This window comes from Nannospalax galili, unplaced genomic scaffold (assembly GCF_000622305.1).
Source record: "Nannospalax galili isolate Female #2095 unplaced genomic scaffold, S.galili_v1.0 scaffold784, whole genome shotgun sequence".
Taxonomy (NCBI): Eukaryota; Metazoa; Chordata; class Mammalia; order Rodentia; family Spalacidae; genus Nannospalax; species Nannospalax galili.
In genome coordinates this window covers 1028720-1044629 of record NW_008352133.1, presented here as the reverse complement: position 1 = coordinate 1044629, position 15910 = coordinate 1028720, and the positions used below count along the sequence as shown (strand labels likewise).

At 37.7% G+C, this 15910-nt stretch overlaps 1 protein-coding gene across 3 annotated transcripts in view; it reads right to left on the bottom strand.

Moving 5' to 3' along the window:
* Ttc17 (tetratricopeptide repeat domain 17) overlaps nucleotides 1-15910 on the bottom strand; it is a 144154-nt gene that overhangs the window by 76360 nt on the left and 51884 nt on the right. For all 3 annotated transcript variants that reach the window (XM_008848928.2, XM_008848929.2, XM_008848930.3), the window contains exons 12-16: nucleotides 11283-11398; nucleotides 10961-11126; nucleotides 8958-9035; nucleotides 8599-8823; nucleotides 4848-5034 (exon numbers count right to left, since the gene is read on the bottom strand). In XM_008848928.2, coding sequence (XP_008847150.2) covers nucleotides 4848-5034; nucleotides 8599-8823; nucleotides 8958-9035; nucleotides 10961-11126; nucleotides 11283-11398 — 772 coding nt within the window. The remainder of the gene's footprint in view (nucleotides 1-4847; nucleotides 5035-8598; nucleotides 8824-8957; nucleotides 9036-10960; nucleotides 11127-11282; nucleotides 11399-15910) is intronic.

The following is a 15910-nucleotide window of genomic DNA, read 5'->3' as shown; positions in this document are numbered from 1 at the left end:
AGGATATATAGGCCTTTTCTGGTAATATTGTAGATAGGACTGAGAGGAAGCAGACTAGATTCATAATCAGGAGACTAGGGTGTTTAAAAATGTGCAAATTAACAACAGTAGCAGCAAGAATAGCAGATCAACTTTCATCAAAGGGAGATGTGTGGGAAATGAAGATGACAGTAACTATACATCAGATTAGGGATGGCATCAAATGTTATTCGGGGTAATTTAGATTTCATCTTGTAGACAGAACAGAGATCATAAAGGTTTTGAAGCAGTGAACTAACACAAGCAGATTTTCTCTTCAGAAACATCACACTAACAGCAGTGTAGTGAATGGCTTGGAGGTGGGCAAGAAATAGAGAAGGGAACTAGACAGCTTAGACTAATACATCAGCCCAGGACAAACACGATCAGTAACTCTGTAAGGCAACTGCAATGCAGGACAAGAGAGAGACCCAGAGGATTGGATTCTGAATGGTGGCAGGTTCCTGTGGAGTTGAGACAAGAGAGAAAGAACCAGAACAAACTCCATGTTTCTAACTTACAGAACTCTTACGACAAGGTTATAACTTGATTTCTATTATTTTATTTCTGGTTCAATTATTTATATAGGGTATCTATTGAATGCCTTTTCTGAGCCAAAATCTATGCTAGTTGCTATGGATAGAAAAAAGGGTTTGACAGAATGTTTTTCCTAGTTAAAGAGACAGACACGTATGTAGAAAATTTCAACACAATATAATAAATGTTATCATAGAGGTGCATAGGAATCATGTTCTGGTGGAATAATTTATTTATACTGCCAGAGTCTTTCTTATTCATCCTTGAGTCTTAAAATACAGGAGCAGAGCCCACTTGACCCTGGGAAGACCTTCCCTGTGAGCTCAGTCAATGGTTTCATATTATAAAGTCTCCAGACTGCTGTCAAGAGACTGAGCCTCACCCAGGCTGAGACAGAGCTCTTCTTTCCAACTTCACTCCCCCAAATACACTGTTAACCTTCCCAACTTAATACAAATATTAATCAAACCCTTCGCCTCCCTTCTCTAGTCCTTCAAAACTGGAAGGAAATTTTCTCCTGCGCAATGTTGTATCACTTGTTATAGGTTCCTAATATGCACATAGTTCAAATAATTTCTGTAGATCTTTGAGACAAGAAAAAATTGTATGTTATTTAGTCTCCTAACTCTTTCATTTAGGATTATGTACCTAGTTATTATTTTTTTTAAAAAGTGCTTAGGTTATTCCTATACCTGATTATCTAAAACTTAATGGAAAAAGTTCATGAACTTAACTTTGATCCATACAATTCACAAAAAGCATAAGATGCTTCCTGCAGTCCTCAGGATGCTAAATAATATTCATTAGTTCATTTTACTTCTGACTATTGGATTCTATAGACAATCTGGTTCACACTGCATTGAATAAAATAATTCAATTATGTATGTTTATAGATTCTGTATTTAAAAAAAAAACAAAAACTGAAAATCTGCATAAAATCTTCTTTAAATATGAAAAACAGCAAAACACTTCTTGCTCTTAATATACTGCCCACAATTTGACCAATGAGCTCATATTTCATTAAAACTGCATTATAAATGTTTATTAAACTTGAGTATTCAAATAATTTGTGGGAAAATAACACTGGTCAAAAAAATTATTTTTAAAAAATTTTCCATGAGGGTTGGAGATGGCTCAGCAGTTAAGAGCACTGGCTGCTCTTGCAGAAGACCCAAGTTTGATTCCAAACCATTTGTAACTACAGTTCCAGAGGATCTGATGCCCTCTTCTAACCTTAGGCATTGCATGACACAGATGCACTTACATATATGCAGGCAATGCACTCATACACATAAAATAAATAAATAAATAAATAAATAAATAAAATTTCCATGCTTTAGTCTTAAAATGCTTATTTGAAAAAACTTTCAATTTTGAAACTTTTAAAATGGACTGATAAAAGACTTAACACATGATGGTAAAGGAGTGACAGACAGCTACCTTAGATCCTTGTACAGTAGGAAACAATGATAAGAGCTGGGCACGCAGTGCACACAATTTCAGCCCAGGAGGCTGAAGCAGAAGGATTACAAATTTGGGCCAAACTTGAGAGTGTGTAGGAAGCTGGAGTCCAGCCTAGGTTAGGCAGTGAGGCCTGGTCTCAAAAAACCCAATAAACAAAACATAACACACACATACACACACATACCCCTAAAACATTGGGCCAGTGAGATGGCTCAGTAGTAAAGGCACTTGCCACCAAGTCTGATGACATGAGTTCAATCCTTTGGGCCCATATGGTGGAAGGAGAGAACTGACTCCTGCAAGTCGTCCTCTGACCTACACACAGCATGCCATGGCACATGAATCCCCGAAAACATACACATAAACACACACAACACTCAATATAAAAATAAATGTAATAGTATCACAAGCTGTGCCAATTTCTTGGAGTGCTGTATTATAATAACAAACCCTAAGTGGAGACAAAGTAACTTCTGAGGCTGATCTTAACACTTCAGAAATGAAAAAACAGCAGAATCATGTGCATTCTGTTAATCATTAGTCAGGGGCTTTGAGTTTTTTCATCTATCATTTAAAGCTGAGATGACTTATGTAAAAGTTTCACTTTCACATGTTAACATTTGCAATGTAAGAAGTTCATAGTTTCTACTGAGGTGTCATGTTTCATGTTTCAGCTTTTCAAATCTTAATACTAAAACTGTAGGATCAGTCCTTTGGGTGTATGCCAAGGAGTGGTATAACCGGATCATATGGTAGATTTGTTTTTCGTTTTTAAAGCATTTGCCACACTGCTTTCCATAGCGGTTTGTACAAGTCTGCAATCCCACCAGCAGTGAATGAGCATACCCCTTTTTCCACATCCTCGCCAACATTTGGTATCATTTGTTCTCTTGATCTTAGCCAGTCTACTAAAACTGGCTTAGTGCTATCAGTGAGTTTTCAAGCCTAGGAGATGCTGGAGTGGTTCTACTGAAATAGGACTATTTATTAGGTGCTAGATTCTTTTCTAAGTCACACCAGAATGATTTTAGATCTACCCACAGTAATAACATTCTGGTGAACTGAGCAAATTTGAGCAAAGACTTAATAAACTATTTAACTAGTTACTTAAATGGTAAAAGGGTTAAACCTTGACTAATTATTGCTGATAGGTTCTCCCTGAAAGAACAAAAATAGTGGTCCATTTTTCCAAGCTAAAGTATTTTCTTTCATAGCTATACTAGATCCAATAATAACAGGAAGATAATCTAGACTATCAGGTACTACGAGTAAAAGATCTGTTTTAAGTGACTAGTTTCTTGAATTAGTTAAAGGGAAAGCTCTAGGGAAAAAGTTCAACACAACTCATGTTACTTTGTTGACCTGACTGACATAATAAAGTGCCAGAAAGTGAAAAACTAAACACAAATATATGAAGCTAATGCTAAGAACAAGAATGTTTAGAAGACGGTCACCACACACACACATAAATCCTTTTTCCCCAGTAACTGAATTTTTAAGAGACGAGAAAGGCGATAGCAGCAAGTACATACGAATTTCTATTGATTAAAAAAAAACACATTTAGAAGAGTGAAATCATGCCAGGTGTGGAGGTGCATGCCTTTAGTCCTGGTACTCAGGAGGCAGAAGCAGGACGATCTCTGAGAACAAAGACAGCCTGGTCTATATAGCGAGTTCTAGGCCAGCTGGGGCTACAGGGAGACCCTGTCTCAAAAAAATTTAAAAAAAAGAAAAATATAATAAAAAGAAGAGTGAGAGCCTGCTCTCAAGGCTCACCTCAGGTAACTGACAGCATCTGCTATTCTCCTGGACCAAAAAGTTACAGCAGAGCTGGGGCTCAGTCAGGATCTGTATAACCCTGGTGCCAGCCATGTGACTATGGCCTCACTAAATACTACCTTGGGTCTCCAGTTCATATGAGAACTCTAGTTCAGATTATGCCCAACATGGATGTGCAGCTGAGCTATGACATTATGCTGCTGAGAGACTTCTGGACTCTGAAATTTAACAATGCAAATACTATTTACTCCTGATCCCATTAAAATACTGAGGGAGTCTTTTAGACAAGTCACAGAAATAACTGGATGTCAGATGTGGAAGGAGCTAGAATGCTAGCCTGCTGCCTAAACATTACACTCCAGTTTGAATATACATGGAGTGCCCATTGTTGCTCTACCTAGTAATGGGTAGGCGAAGAGACACATAGATGTGAACTGTACCTATCATAGTTTAAGGGCGGAATGCAAAATATATGATTTTTTTTTCTTATATTAAAGGTTAACAGAAAACATTCCTGTAGAAAGTGTGTTCTAGTTGATTATTCTGCCATAGGTTTCAATATTAGCTCTCTGGAGGTAGATACATGTAGAAGGGAAAGAATATCACTTATTATCAGGGAACCATTTTAAAGGTTCAGCAAAGCTGAATCATTTTCACTGAAAGGCAAAGGACCAAAATTTTCCAGGGACTCAGCATGGAGAACAACTGCTCTCGTGTCATGTATGACTTTAGAAATGGAAGAGCAATCCTTTACCATGAATACCAGTCATTATTAAACAGAAATGTGAGGGGCAGGAAAAACAACCTCTCAGTTCCAGATGAATACACTATATACTTTACTCAGTGTTTCTTAACTGGGACAGAATTAAGCCATAATTCCAAAGGCATTGAAAGTAAGTAATGAATTAACTTATTTGCTATATATCTAGAATTTTATTAGCTTTCTAAAAGCCACGGAGAAAGTTCATAAAATCATCTTCTGTGTTCTGTTATCAGAACAGCAACACTGGCTGAGCTCATGATTTCTCCAGCACTAAACAGATGCTTACCACTGCAAACAGAAGAGCTGAGGTTGTACAGAAAAGGGTAAAACTGCATGCAGCGGATCAGCTTCAGGCTGCTTTCACATTCCGGGCATTTGGTAGTTAATCTCAAAGCCTGTCTAAAGGCTTCCAGTGCCCCACTGATATTCTTCAGAGCAAGGTAAGCATTTCCCAGGCTCAAAAAGGTCAGGGGCTAGAAAGAAAAGGGGGAAAAAAAAAAAAAAAAGAATCAGCAAAATGTAAATGAATTACTATTTTTTGGTCTTTTTGAGACAGGGTCTCCCTGTAGCCATCCTGGAACTCACTATGTAGATCAGGCTAGCCTTGAACTCACAGAGATCCACCTGCCTCTGCCTCCTGAGCGCTGGGATTAAAGGTGTGTGCCACCATGCCCAACCGAATTACTATTTTTTGAGAGTTAGAAAACCTTTACAATATATTTCTTTGGGCTTTTCTTAGGTTGGCCCCATAAAGGTCATTCCTAACTTATTCATTTTATTCACACAAGACAATTCTAAACTATACAACAAACATAAATGTACTTTTAAGCCTTTTTACAAAGATTAACAAACATTTAAAGTGTTTGTTATATATATGCCATGTCTTAAATATGTAGTTCAATGAGTTACTACATGTGGGATATCCTGGCAGCTGCTACTCAACCCAATATAAAAGACATTTTGCATATTTCCAGTATCCCATGGGTTCCTGACCCCATCTCAAAAGAAACCACTGTTGATATACTGACTTGTATCCCTAGAAGTTAACTTTTCCTTTTTTGAAGGTCATATGAATGGAATCAAATACCATGTTCCCTTACATGTTACTATAAAAATGCATTCTTTTATAGCTTCTTTTACTTAATCTAAAATTCATTCATGGTTTTAAACTGGACAAGGTGGTACATGCCTATAATCCCAATACTTGAGAGGCTGGGGGCAGGAAGATCATTATGAGCTCGAGGATAGTCTAAACGACACAGTGAGACTGTCTTAGAAAACTGTAAAAAGAAAAAAAAAAATTGAAAACACAAATGGATATTTTAAAATAAGCAAATTAGTTTTATAAATGTTAGTTCAGAGGCAGAATACCCTCACTGAGGTGTGAGAACTCCGTGGTCAGTGTCCCTAAGTTCAAATTCAAGCTTGGTAAGTTTTGGTAAATCTCATAATCCTTCTGTATATTTAACTCTGAGTTTCCTCATCTATCAAAGGAGAAATTCTATCTCCTAAGGCTGTTCTGCTGACTAATGCAAGGTACTTAGATAGTGCCCTGCTCTAGTAAAAAAAAAAAAATAAAGAAAACTAATTAATTGTCCAATTCAGGTGAAAGTATCGGTAAGATAAAGATTTGAGCTCTTGGTTGTGGTAATATGTATTGACCCAAACTTTTTGATGGAATGTGTGGCACTTTCTGTCAGAGTTATCAAAATATTATTTTTTTCATTGACTTATTAATTCCACTACTAAGATAATTACCTGGAATTTTTTATAAAAAAGGCCTTTGTAGAAACCATCTTTAACAATAGTTACTAAGCACCATCAGCAACCTGATAAGTCTGTAGCATGCCAATCTACTGACTACACAAGCATTTAAATTAATTGCTTTAATAAGCTTTAAGGATCATGTCTACAGCTGGCAACAGTGAAATATTTACATAGAAGTCACAGTTACAAGTCAGTATTTCCAAATGTTGACAGCCAGGGAAAGGTGCTGGTTAAGGTATATTTTTGGTTTACTTGTCTTGACTCACCAACTTCTCATTTTTTATCTTATAGAAGTACTGCAACATTTAGCAACTAAAATTTAAATATAATTTTAAAATATGGAAAGGTAAGTATCTCTAAGGGAGGTCTGTTTTTTTCTTCTTCAGAAAAACACTACGTAACTGCCTTAGTTGGCAGTAACAGAAAGTGATCCATAAGTGCCATGGGAATATGGCAGTACCAGCCCTCCATGGGGATATCTACCCAGCACCTCCCACACTGCGCTCACGGGAATATAGCAGCATGAGTCCTCCATGGGGATGCCTACCTAGCAAACCCCACACTGCATTCATGGGAATATGACAGTACAAGCTCTCCATGGGGATGTCTACCAAGCACCTCCCATACTGCATGGATAGCGTATGTTCTCACTGTACCAGAATCTGGTACAGAGCAAGCACTGTGTAAATATTTTATGTACTTCTTAGCAACCTGACTTGTTAGACAGTATAGAGATTATAAACTTATACTTAAAATCCAGTTGTAAATTTGTGTATTCCAAAGGGAACTCTTGACAGGCCATATTCTTTTATACTTAAAAAATTAGTTTTGGGTTGGGCGTGGTGGTGCACACCTTTAAATCCAGCACTTGGGAGGCAGAGGCAGGTAGATCTCTGTGAGTTCAAGGCCAGCTGGGTCTACATAGTGAGCTCCAGGCCAGCTGGGGCTACAGGGAGACCATGTATCAAAAAGTCCCCCCCCCCTAAAAAAAATTAGTTTTGGGATACTTTAAATAAACCTAAGTTATTCACAGCCACATCACCTAAAGGATTTCTTGGATAGAAAACATTTATATATAAATACTTGGGTATTAGGTAAGACCAATTTAATTGTATATTTACCGTAACTGCATTGCATCAAACTTAATGTAACAAAATAATAGGATCAACTGTGAGTTCACAGATGCTAAAATAAGACAAAAAAGAGAAGTGGTACCTTAAAACTAAAAAATAAGACTAAGAAGCACTGATGGGCATGGCAGTGCATGTCTGTCATCCCAGCGCTGAACTGGGTGCCATGCATGCTGAGTAAGTGCTCTACCACTGAGTTCTAGTTCTAGTGCCCTGCGCATTAGTTATCAGAACAACTGTTAACTATGCTTTGGCTTGGATGGTGTAATTATATCTAAAAATAAATACTAAATCTGAAAAAACAGTATAATACTAAGCAATGTGAACTCAGTGTTGAGTAGGATAAAATAAGAGCCAAGTGTTTCAGACTGACAAAAAAAGTGACAGTAAAGTGTGAAGCACGCCTTTAATCTCAGCACTCCGGAGGCAGAGGCAAGTGGATCTCTGTGAGTTTGAGCCCAACCTGGTCTACATAGGGAGTTTCAGGCCAAGGCTACAAAGGGAGACCCTGTCTCAAAAAATAAAAATAAAACAACACTAATTTTGTGTGTGTGTGTTTGTGGAAGAGAGAGGGAGAGAGAGAGAGAGAGAGAGAGAGAGAGAGAGAGAGAGAGAGAGAGAGAAACACAGAGAGAAACAGAGAGAGACAGAGACAGAAACAGAAGAGAGTCACTTTTTGTTTTTTACTTTGAGACAGGGTCTCCCTATGTAGCTCTAACTGCCTGGAACTCACTGTGTAGACTAAACTGGCCTTGATCTCAGTATATTTGTATAATTATGCCATTTTTATTTATATATAAATTTATAAAAAGCTAACTGGGTAACTGTAACTTTTACTCATTTAAAATTTAAAAAGGGCTAGCACGGTGGTATATGCCTGTAGTTCTGGCTCAGATGTTCGAGGCAGAGAATTGTGAACCGAGGCAAATTTTGGCCACATAGCCAGATCCTGTCTCAAAATAAATAAATGATCAAAATAAAATACATTTATGTTTTTTCTTGAAATATGAAAACTCTATTCTGAAAAACAAACATGGCATTTTTTTATACCCTTCCCAGAAAAATAGAAACTGTACTTTAAAACTGAGTTACTTTACATAGCATATGGAACTATACAGACATAAATAAACAAAACCTCACCTCGGAGCTGTTGACTGACAGGGCTTGCAGAAGCAGCTTAGTAGCATCAAGATGAAGGCCATAGTGAATCAGAAGATTAGCTAGGTTGACAAGAGGAATGTCCTGATACTGAAGTGGAGCCAAATTCAAGGCCCTCTGAAGACAGGCGATGGCAAAAGTGCTGTTTCCCACTGCTCTCCAGTACAGTCCAGCTTCATTGAGAATGAGCCAGACAGGGGCATTTGGCTGAAAATGTCAAAAGATTTCAGTTAGTTAAAAATACAGTACTTGCTCTAAATAGGATCTTTAACAAGTACATTTAAATTTGCATTCCAGTTAGTAAGCACTAAAGTTTTAGATGCCCCAAATAAATGACTTACCTTGTTAATTGCATGAAATAAGAAAGACCCGATTTCTTCTTCTGGAACGGTATAGTTTTTAATACGGGAAAGCAAAATCTGAAAATATCAAAAGGAAGACTGACTCAATTGAAAATAATACAAAAGACATTTGAAAAGCAGCTACTTTTTTCCCTTTTGTCTTTTAAAAAAAAGTTTATTATTATTATTATTTATTTATTTATTTTTTTTGGTCTTTTTGAGACGGGTCTCCCTGTAGCCCCAGCTGTCCTGGAACTCACTATGTACTAGGCTGGCCTTGAACTCACAGAGATCAGCCTTCCTCTGCCTCCTGAGTCCTGCGATGAAAGGCGTGTGCCACCACACCCGGCTTCTCTATTATTTTTATGAATATGAGTGCCTGCACATATGTAAGTGCACCTATGTTGTACAATGCCTAGGGAGGTCAGAAGAGGGGGTTAGCTCCCCTAGAACTAGGGTTACAGACAGTTGTTAGCTGCCATGTGGGTGCCGGGAATCAAACCCAGGTCCTCTGTAAAAGCAGTCAGTGCTTTTAACAACTAAGCCATTTCTCCAGCCCCCAATTTTTTTCCTTTTGTATATTTTTTGTGTGTGTACATGTTCTTTTGTGTACACATGTGGGGGGCATGTGGAGGTCAGAGGCTGATGTCGAGTGTCTTCCTCTCATATTCTCCACCTAGTCTTAGAGACAGTCTCTCACTGAACCTGGAGCTCACTGATTGGCTGACTATCTGGCCAGCAAGCTCCAAGGATCTTCCTGGCCCAACCAATTCCTAGCAACAGGGTTATAAATACGCTCCATCCCGTCCAGTTTTTTACATGGGTGATGGGGAGTCAAACTCAGGTCCTTGTGCTTATATAGTAAACATTTAATCCACTGAAGTATATTTATAATCATATAGACAACATGCGTTCATTAACATAACAACAGGTACTGACTTCCTAATGTATATGCACTAGTGTCCTTCAACTAAAAAAATTTAAAAGGTTTTCTTCTCCCCCCAGTAACTTACCATATTCCATTAAAGGCAACCTATTGTGTCTAGCACCTAATGAGAAATTATTCAGAATCAATGATATGCAATATTTAATATGCTGAAAAATTGCTATCTTCCCTAGCTGGAGAGCACTGGATCCCCAATTAAGCTACTTTATTTTCTCACAGAATTCATGTAATTGTGACCAACTCTGAAGCAAAGGTCATGCCTTAATTATTTTGTATTCTAAGTACCCACAACACCACCTGGTAAATTTTTTTCTGCTTCAATAAATATGAATTGACTAAGTCGCAACTAAACACAGTTAAAAAAAAAACTAGTTGTGATGAGCTTTCCTATAAAAAAGTAATGATTTCATTTGTATTTATGGAATTGTTACATTTGCTACAATACAGTAATCTATAGATATATGGAATATACACCTCTAGAACATTTACAATCTAGCAATCCAACATAGTAATCTACATGAAGTGATAAAACATTCTTAGTCATACACAGCTAATAGGAACTAAAGAAAATAGCATTAACAGAATTTATTCATAATTTTGCCAAGTGGCTATCAAAGTAATACGGATTTCTAAGGACCTCACATAGGGTCAAAGCAGGGTTGATAAGGCCATTGGAAAGAGAACTTTTAAGCTTTTCATTTACATAAACTTGTGGATGCTCAGAAGATACAACGCTAAACTGAGGTAGGCAGATGACCTCCATCAAACTGCTCCATGAGTTACAGAGTTCTGTGTTCCTGTCTTCAGAACTCTTTGAGGTAGAGGAACAGATAGCCCTCCGGTGGACTGTGTGACCTGCAGCCCAAGGAACATTTCCTGGCACTCTACTAATAAAAGCGTGACTGATGTTCTCAATCACTGCAGCAGTTCTTAATTCTATCCTTTAGTTTTACAGACTTAAAACTAAGTGCCTTCCTTCCAATTTCTGTTCCATCTAAGAGGCTTTTGAAGTCACCTAGAATGGACGGCAACAAACACCAGCCTAAGTGAGTCTTACTTTGCGTGCATGGTCATCTGGTATTTTGGCTTTCAGATCCATGCGGACCTCTAATTCTTTGACTAAGTAGGACAGAGTGTGGCTTTTTCTGAAGTCAGTTATGGAGCAGTCAGGGGTTTGGGTCTCCTCTTCTGAAGAATAATCATCACTGGTGAGTTCGTGGATCCTGGCACAAGAAAAAGGAACAAGATTCATATTTTCAAAATTTGGGTGAGTTCAAGATAAAGACTTAACCTTTCAAGTCCAAGGCTGGTGCTCTCAAAGAACTGCCCGATGATAATCATGCAGAATCAGGTGCTTTGCCAAATCCATCAGCACTTGCCTGAGTCCTTTGTTCTCTGGAGGCAGAAAGTATGTTGGCAATTCCCCACCAAGTGGGACTCTGGGATAGCTTTCTGTGCAATCTGCTCTTTTAGGCCACAGAATATGTTGTTTGTCCTATGAAAGAAACAACACTTCTCACAGATTGTTTTGGATTCAATATTTCAACACATTAAATGAACTGTTAAAAGGATTTCTGTGCATTAGAATACCTGAATGAAAATGTAGTTTTTAAAAGCTAAATGCAGATACTCTGACAGATCATATAATATCCTTTCTATTACATTGTTAGTCTATAGCACTTATTCTGCTTGCGTCATGACAGACTAATTCAGTGTTGGGCAGATCTAAACCATGTGAGCCAACGAAACACAAAGACAGACTGGCTGGCATTTCTGGAAAGGAAAGCAAGTCTCAGTCTCATATGAACAAAAACACATGCTTGCTCCTCCATCGGTATAGCGGCTGTGATCTCAGCAGACCACCAGAGAGTGCTGGGTTCTGGCCTCCCTCTGGCATAGGGACTGAGAACTCAGGGTACTGCCTGACAGTGCCTGGATTGTGCCTCCATGTGGTGGGGTCCAAATCTTAGAAGGAAGCCTGAGTGTATCTGACTGGAACCTGACTTGGGCTTCTGTGGGTGCTCTTGAATAGCTGATCTGAAGCCACCAGTTCCCTCCAAAATAAAACCTGAGAGAACCTGAAACCTGTAGAAACCAACCAAGGCACATCAAGTATACAAAGAAAAACAGACTTCACTTCAACAAAGGAAGGCTTGAGTCTCCACCAGAATCACAAACAAAAGAAATCCACATGCTAAAATCACAACAAAAGAATAATGATATGAAAACCCAAATAATATGTCCCCACCAAACACCAACGGTCCCATAGAAGAGTTCTACCACAAGAACCCCTTAGCAATAAGCCAGGACACAGAAGTAAAAAGAACAATCATAGACATGATCATTCAATGAATTTAAAGAACACATGAACAAACAAATGAAAGAACTAAAAGAAGATAGGAATAAGCTTCTGAAGGAATTCACAAAAGAGATAGAAACATTGAGGAAAACAGGCAGAAATGAAGAAGGAAGTACAAAACTCAGTAAGCCAACTTGAAACAACAGGGGAAAGCCTCACTGCTAGAATGAATGGCATGGAAAACAGAATTATCAACACTGGAGGATAAAGTTGAAGAATTGGACCACTCAAGCAAAGATTATGGAAAATTAAAAAAAACACAGGAATGGAATATGCAAGAGATGTGGGACACCATGAAAAGATCAAATCTACAGATCATAGGAATAGAGGAAAGAAAAGAATTTCAGGTTAATGGTATTGACCAGATCTTAAACAAGATTGTAGAAGAGAATTTCCAGAAATTAAGGAGAGACATCCCCATACCAATATAGGAAGCACATAGAACACAAAATAGACAGGACCACAAAAGAAACTCCCCATAACATATCATAGTAAAAACACTAAATGTATAGAACAAAGAGAGAATACTGAAAGCAGCAAAATAAAACAGTAAGTCATATACAAAGGAAAGCCCATCAGAATTACAGCTGACTTATCAATGTAAACTATGAAAGCCAGAAGAGCTTGGACCAAGGTATTTCCAGTTCTACATGACAATAGATGCCAGCCCAGAATACTTTACCCAGCAAAAATGTCTATTATAGTTGAAGGGGAAAGAAAAATCTTCCATGACATGAATAGCCTGAAAGAATACATGTCCACAAAAGCAGCCCTTCAAAGAATACTTGAAGCAAGACAGAGAGTGCCATATTTCCAGTTCTTAATGACAATAGATGCCAGCCCAGAATACTTTTACCAAGCAAAAATGTCTATTATAGTTGCGGGGGAAAGAAAACTCTTCCATGACACGAATAGCCAGAAAGAATATATGTCCATGAAACCAGCCCTTCAAAGAATACTTGAAGCAATATAGAGAGCAGAGAGAGAAACAACTATACCCCAGGGACAACAAAAGAAAATAAAGGTATAATCTAGGAAACACAAAATTAGACAGAGAACACAAACAGCAATCAAAATGATGGCAACCAATACACACCTTTCAATAATAAGCTTAAATATCAATGGACTGAACCCCCTAGTCAAAAGACACAGGCTAAGTGAATGGATTAAGAAACAAAATTCATCCGTTTGCTGTCTGCAAGAAGCCCATCTCACCTTCAAGGGCAGGTACTACCTTAAATTAAAAGGATGGAAAAGAATATTCCAAGCAAATGGCACTAAGAAACAAGCAGAGGTTGCAATTCTAATATTTGACAAAACAGACTTCAGAGTAAAACTAATTAGAAAAGATAAGGAGGGTCACTTCATTCTGAACATAGGAATAATTAACCAAGAAGACATTACAATTCTTAACATATATGCACCAAACTCTGGTGCACCCAAATGCATAAAACAACACTATAGCACTTTAAGACACAGATTAACCCCAACTCAGTAATAGTAGGGGACTTCAATATCCCACTGTCTCTATTAGACAGGTCAACTGGACAAAGAATAAACAGAAATGTCTGAATTAAATGATATCATACTTCAAATGGACCTAACAGACATCTTTTGAATATTCAACCCGAGCACCAAAGAATACACTTTCTATTCAGCACCCCACAGAACTTCTTCAAAACTGACCACATACTGGGCCACAAAACAAACCTCAGCAAACACACACAAAAAAAACCTGAAATAATTCCATTCATTATATCGGACCACAATGCAATAAAGCTCAAAATCAACACTGGACAAAGCCCTAGTCACTACATGAACTCATGGCGAATGAACGATACGCTCCTAAACAATGAGTGGGTCAAAGGAGAATAAGAGAGAAATAAAAGAATCCCTGGAATTCAATGAAAAGGACAATACAACAAAACACAACTTCTGGGAAACTTTAAAAGCAGTCCTAAGAGGTAAGTTTATAGCTCTAAGTGCCTACATTAAAAAATTAGAAAGAGCTCAAGTAAATGACCTAACACTGCAACTCAAGATGCTGGAAAGGGAAGAGCAAATGAAACCCAAATCCAGCAGAAGAGAAGAAATAACAAAAATCAGAGCAGAAATTAATGAAATAGAAACAAGGAAAACAATACAAAGAATCAATGAATCTAAGACCACATTCTTTGAAAAACTAAACAAGATAGACAGACCCTTAGCCCAGTTAACCAAAAGAAAGAGCATTAAAAAAGGAAAAAAAAAAAAAAAAAGAACAAATCCAAATCAACAAAATCAAGAGATGAAAGGGGAAACATCACAACAGACACACAAACGATCCAGAACATTATAAGGGAATATTTAAAAAACCTATACATGGGGCTGGAGAGATGGCTTAGTGGTTAAGAACACTGACTGCTCTTGCAGAAGATTCAGGTTCGAATCCCAGCACCCACATGACAGCTAACAACTGTCCATAACTCCAGTTCCAGGGGATCCGACAGCCTCCTCTGTTCTCTGTGGGCACTGCACGACATTGGTGCACTTACCTACATGCAGGCAATACATGCATACATATAAAATAAAAATAATAAATAAAATATTAAAAACTCATTCAATTAAAAAAAACCGATACACTACTAAATTTGAAAAGCTAAAAGAAATTGATGGATATCTAAAATCATGGGAACCACCAAAGTTAAGCCAAGAAAAGATCAACAGTTTAAACAGACCCATAACATATAAGGAAACTGAAACAGTAATACAAAGCTTCCCAATTAAAAAAAGCCCAGCCCCAGATTGATTTACAGCAGAATTCACATTTAAAGAAGACTTCCAACCAATACTACTTAAATTATTCAAAACAATAGAAACAGAGGGAGAACTCCTAAATTCCTTCTATGAAGTCAGCACCACTCTAAATCCCCAAACAGGTAAAGATACAACCAAAAACGAAAAACTAGAGAACCATATCCTTAATGAACACAGATGCAAATATTCTCAACAAAATACTTGCAAACCGCATACAGATGTACATCAAAAAGATCATTCACCATGATCAAGTAGGCTTTATTCCAGAGATGCAGGGATGGTTCAATATATCCAAGCATTCCCTTGCAAACCACATACAGATGTACATCAAAAAGATCATTCACCATGACCAAGTAGGCTTTATTCCAGAGATGCAGGGATGGTTCAATATACCCAAGTCAATAAATGTCATTAATCATATAAATGGACTCAAAGACAAAAGCCACATTGTTATCTCAATAGATGCAGAAAAGACTTTGACAAAATTGAGCATGCATTTATGTTCAAAGTCTTAGAGGGACTTGGACTGGAGGGAACACACCTCAACATAATTAAAGTTATATACAACAAACCCACAGCCAACATCATTCTAAATGGAGAAAAACAGGAAGCATTCCCATTAAAATGAGGAACGAGACAAGGATGTCCACTGTCTCCACTCCTCTTCCACACAGTGCCTGAAATTCTTGCTAGAGCAATAAGACAGGAGAAGGAAATTAAAGGAGTACTAATTGGAAAAGAAGAGGTCAAACTATCACTCTTTGCAGATGATATTATACTATACCTAAGAGATCCCAAAATTCCTACCAGAAAACTCCTAGAACTGATCAACACTTTCAGTATATTGGCAGG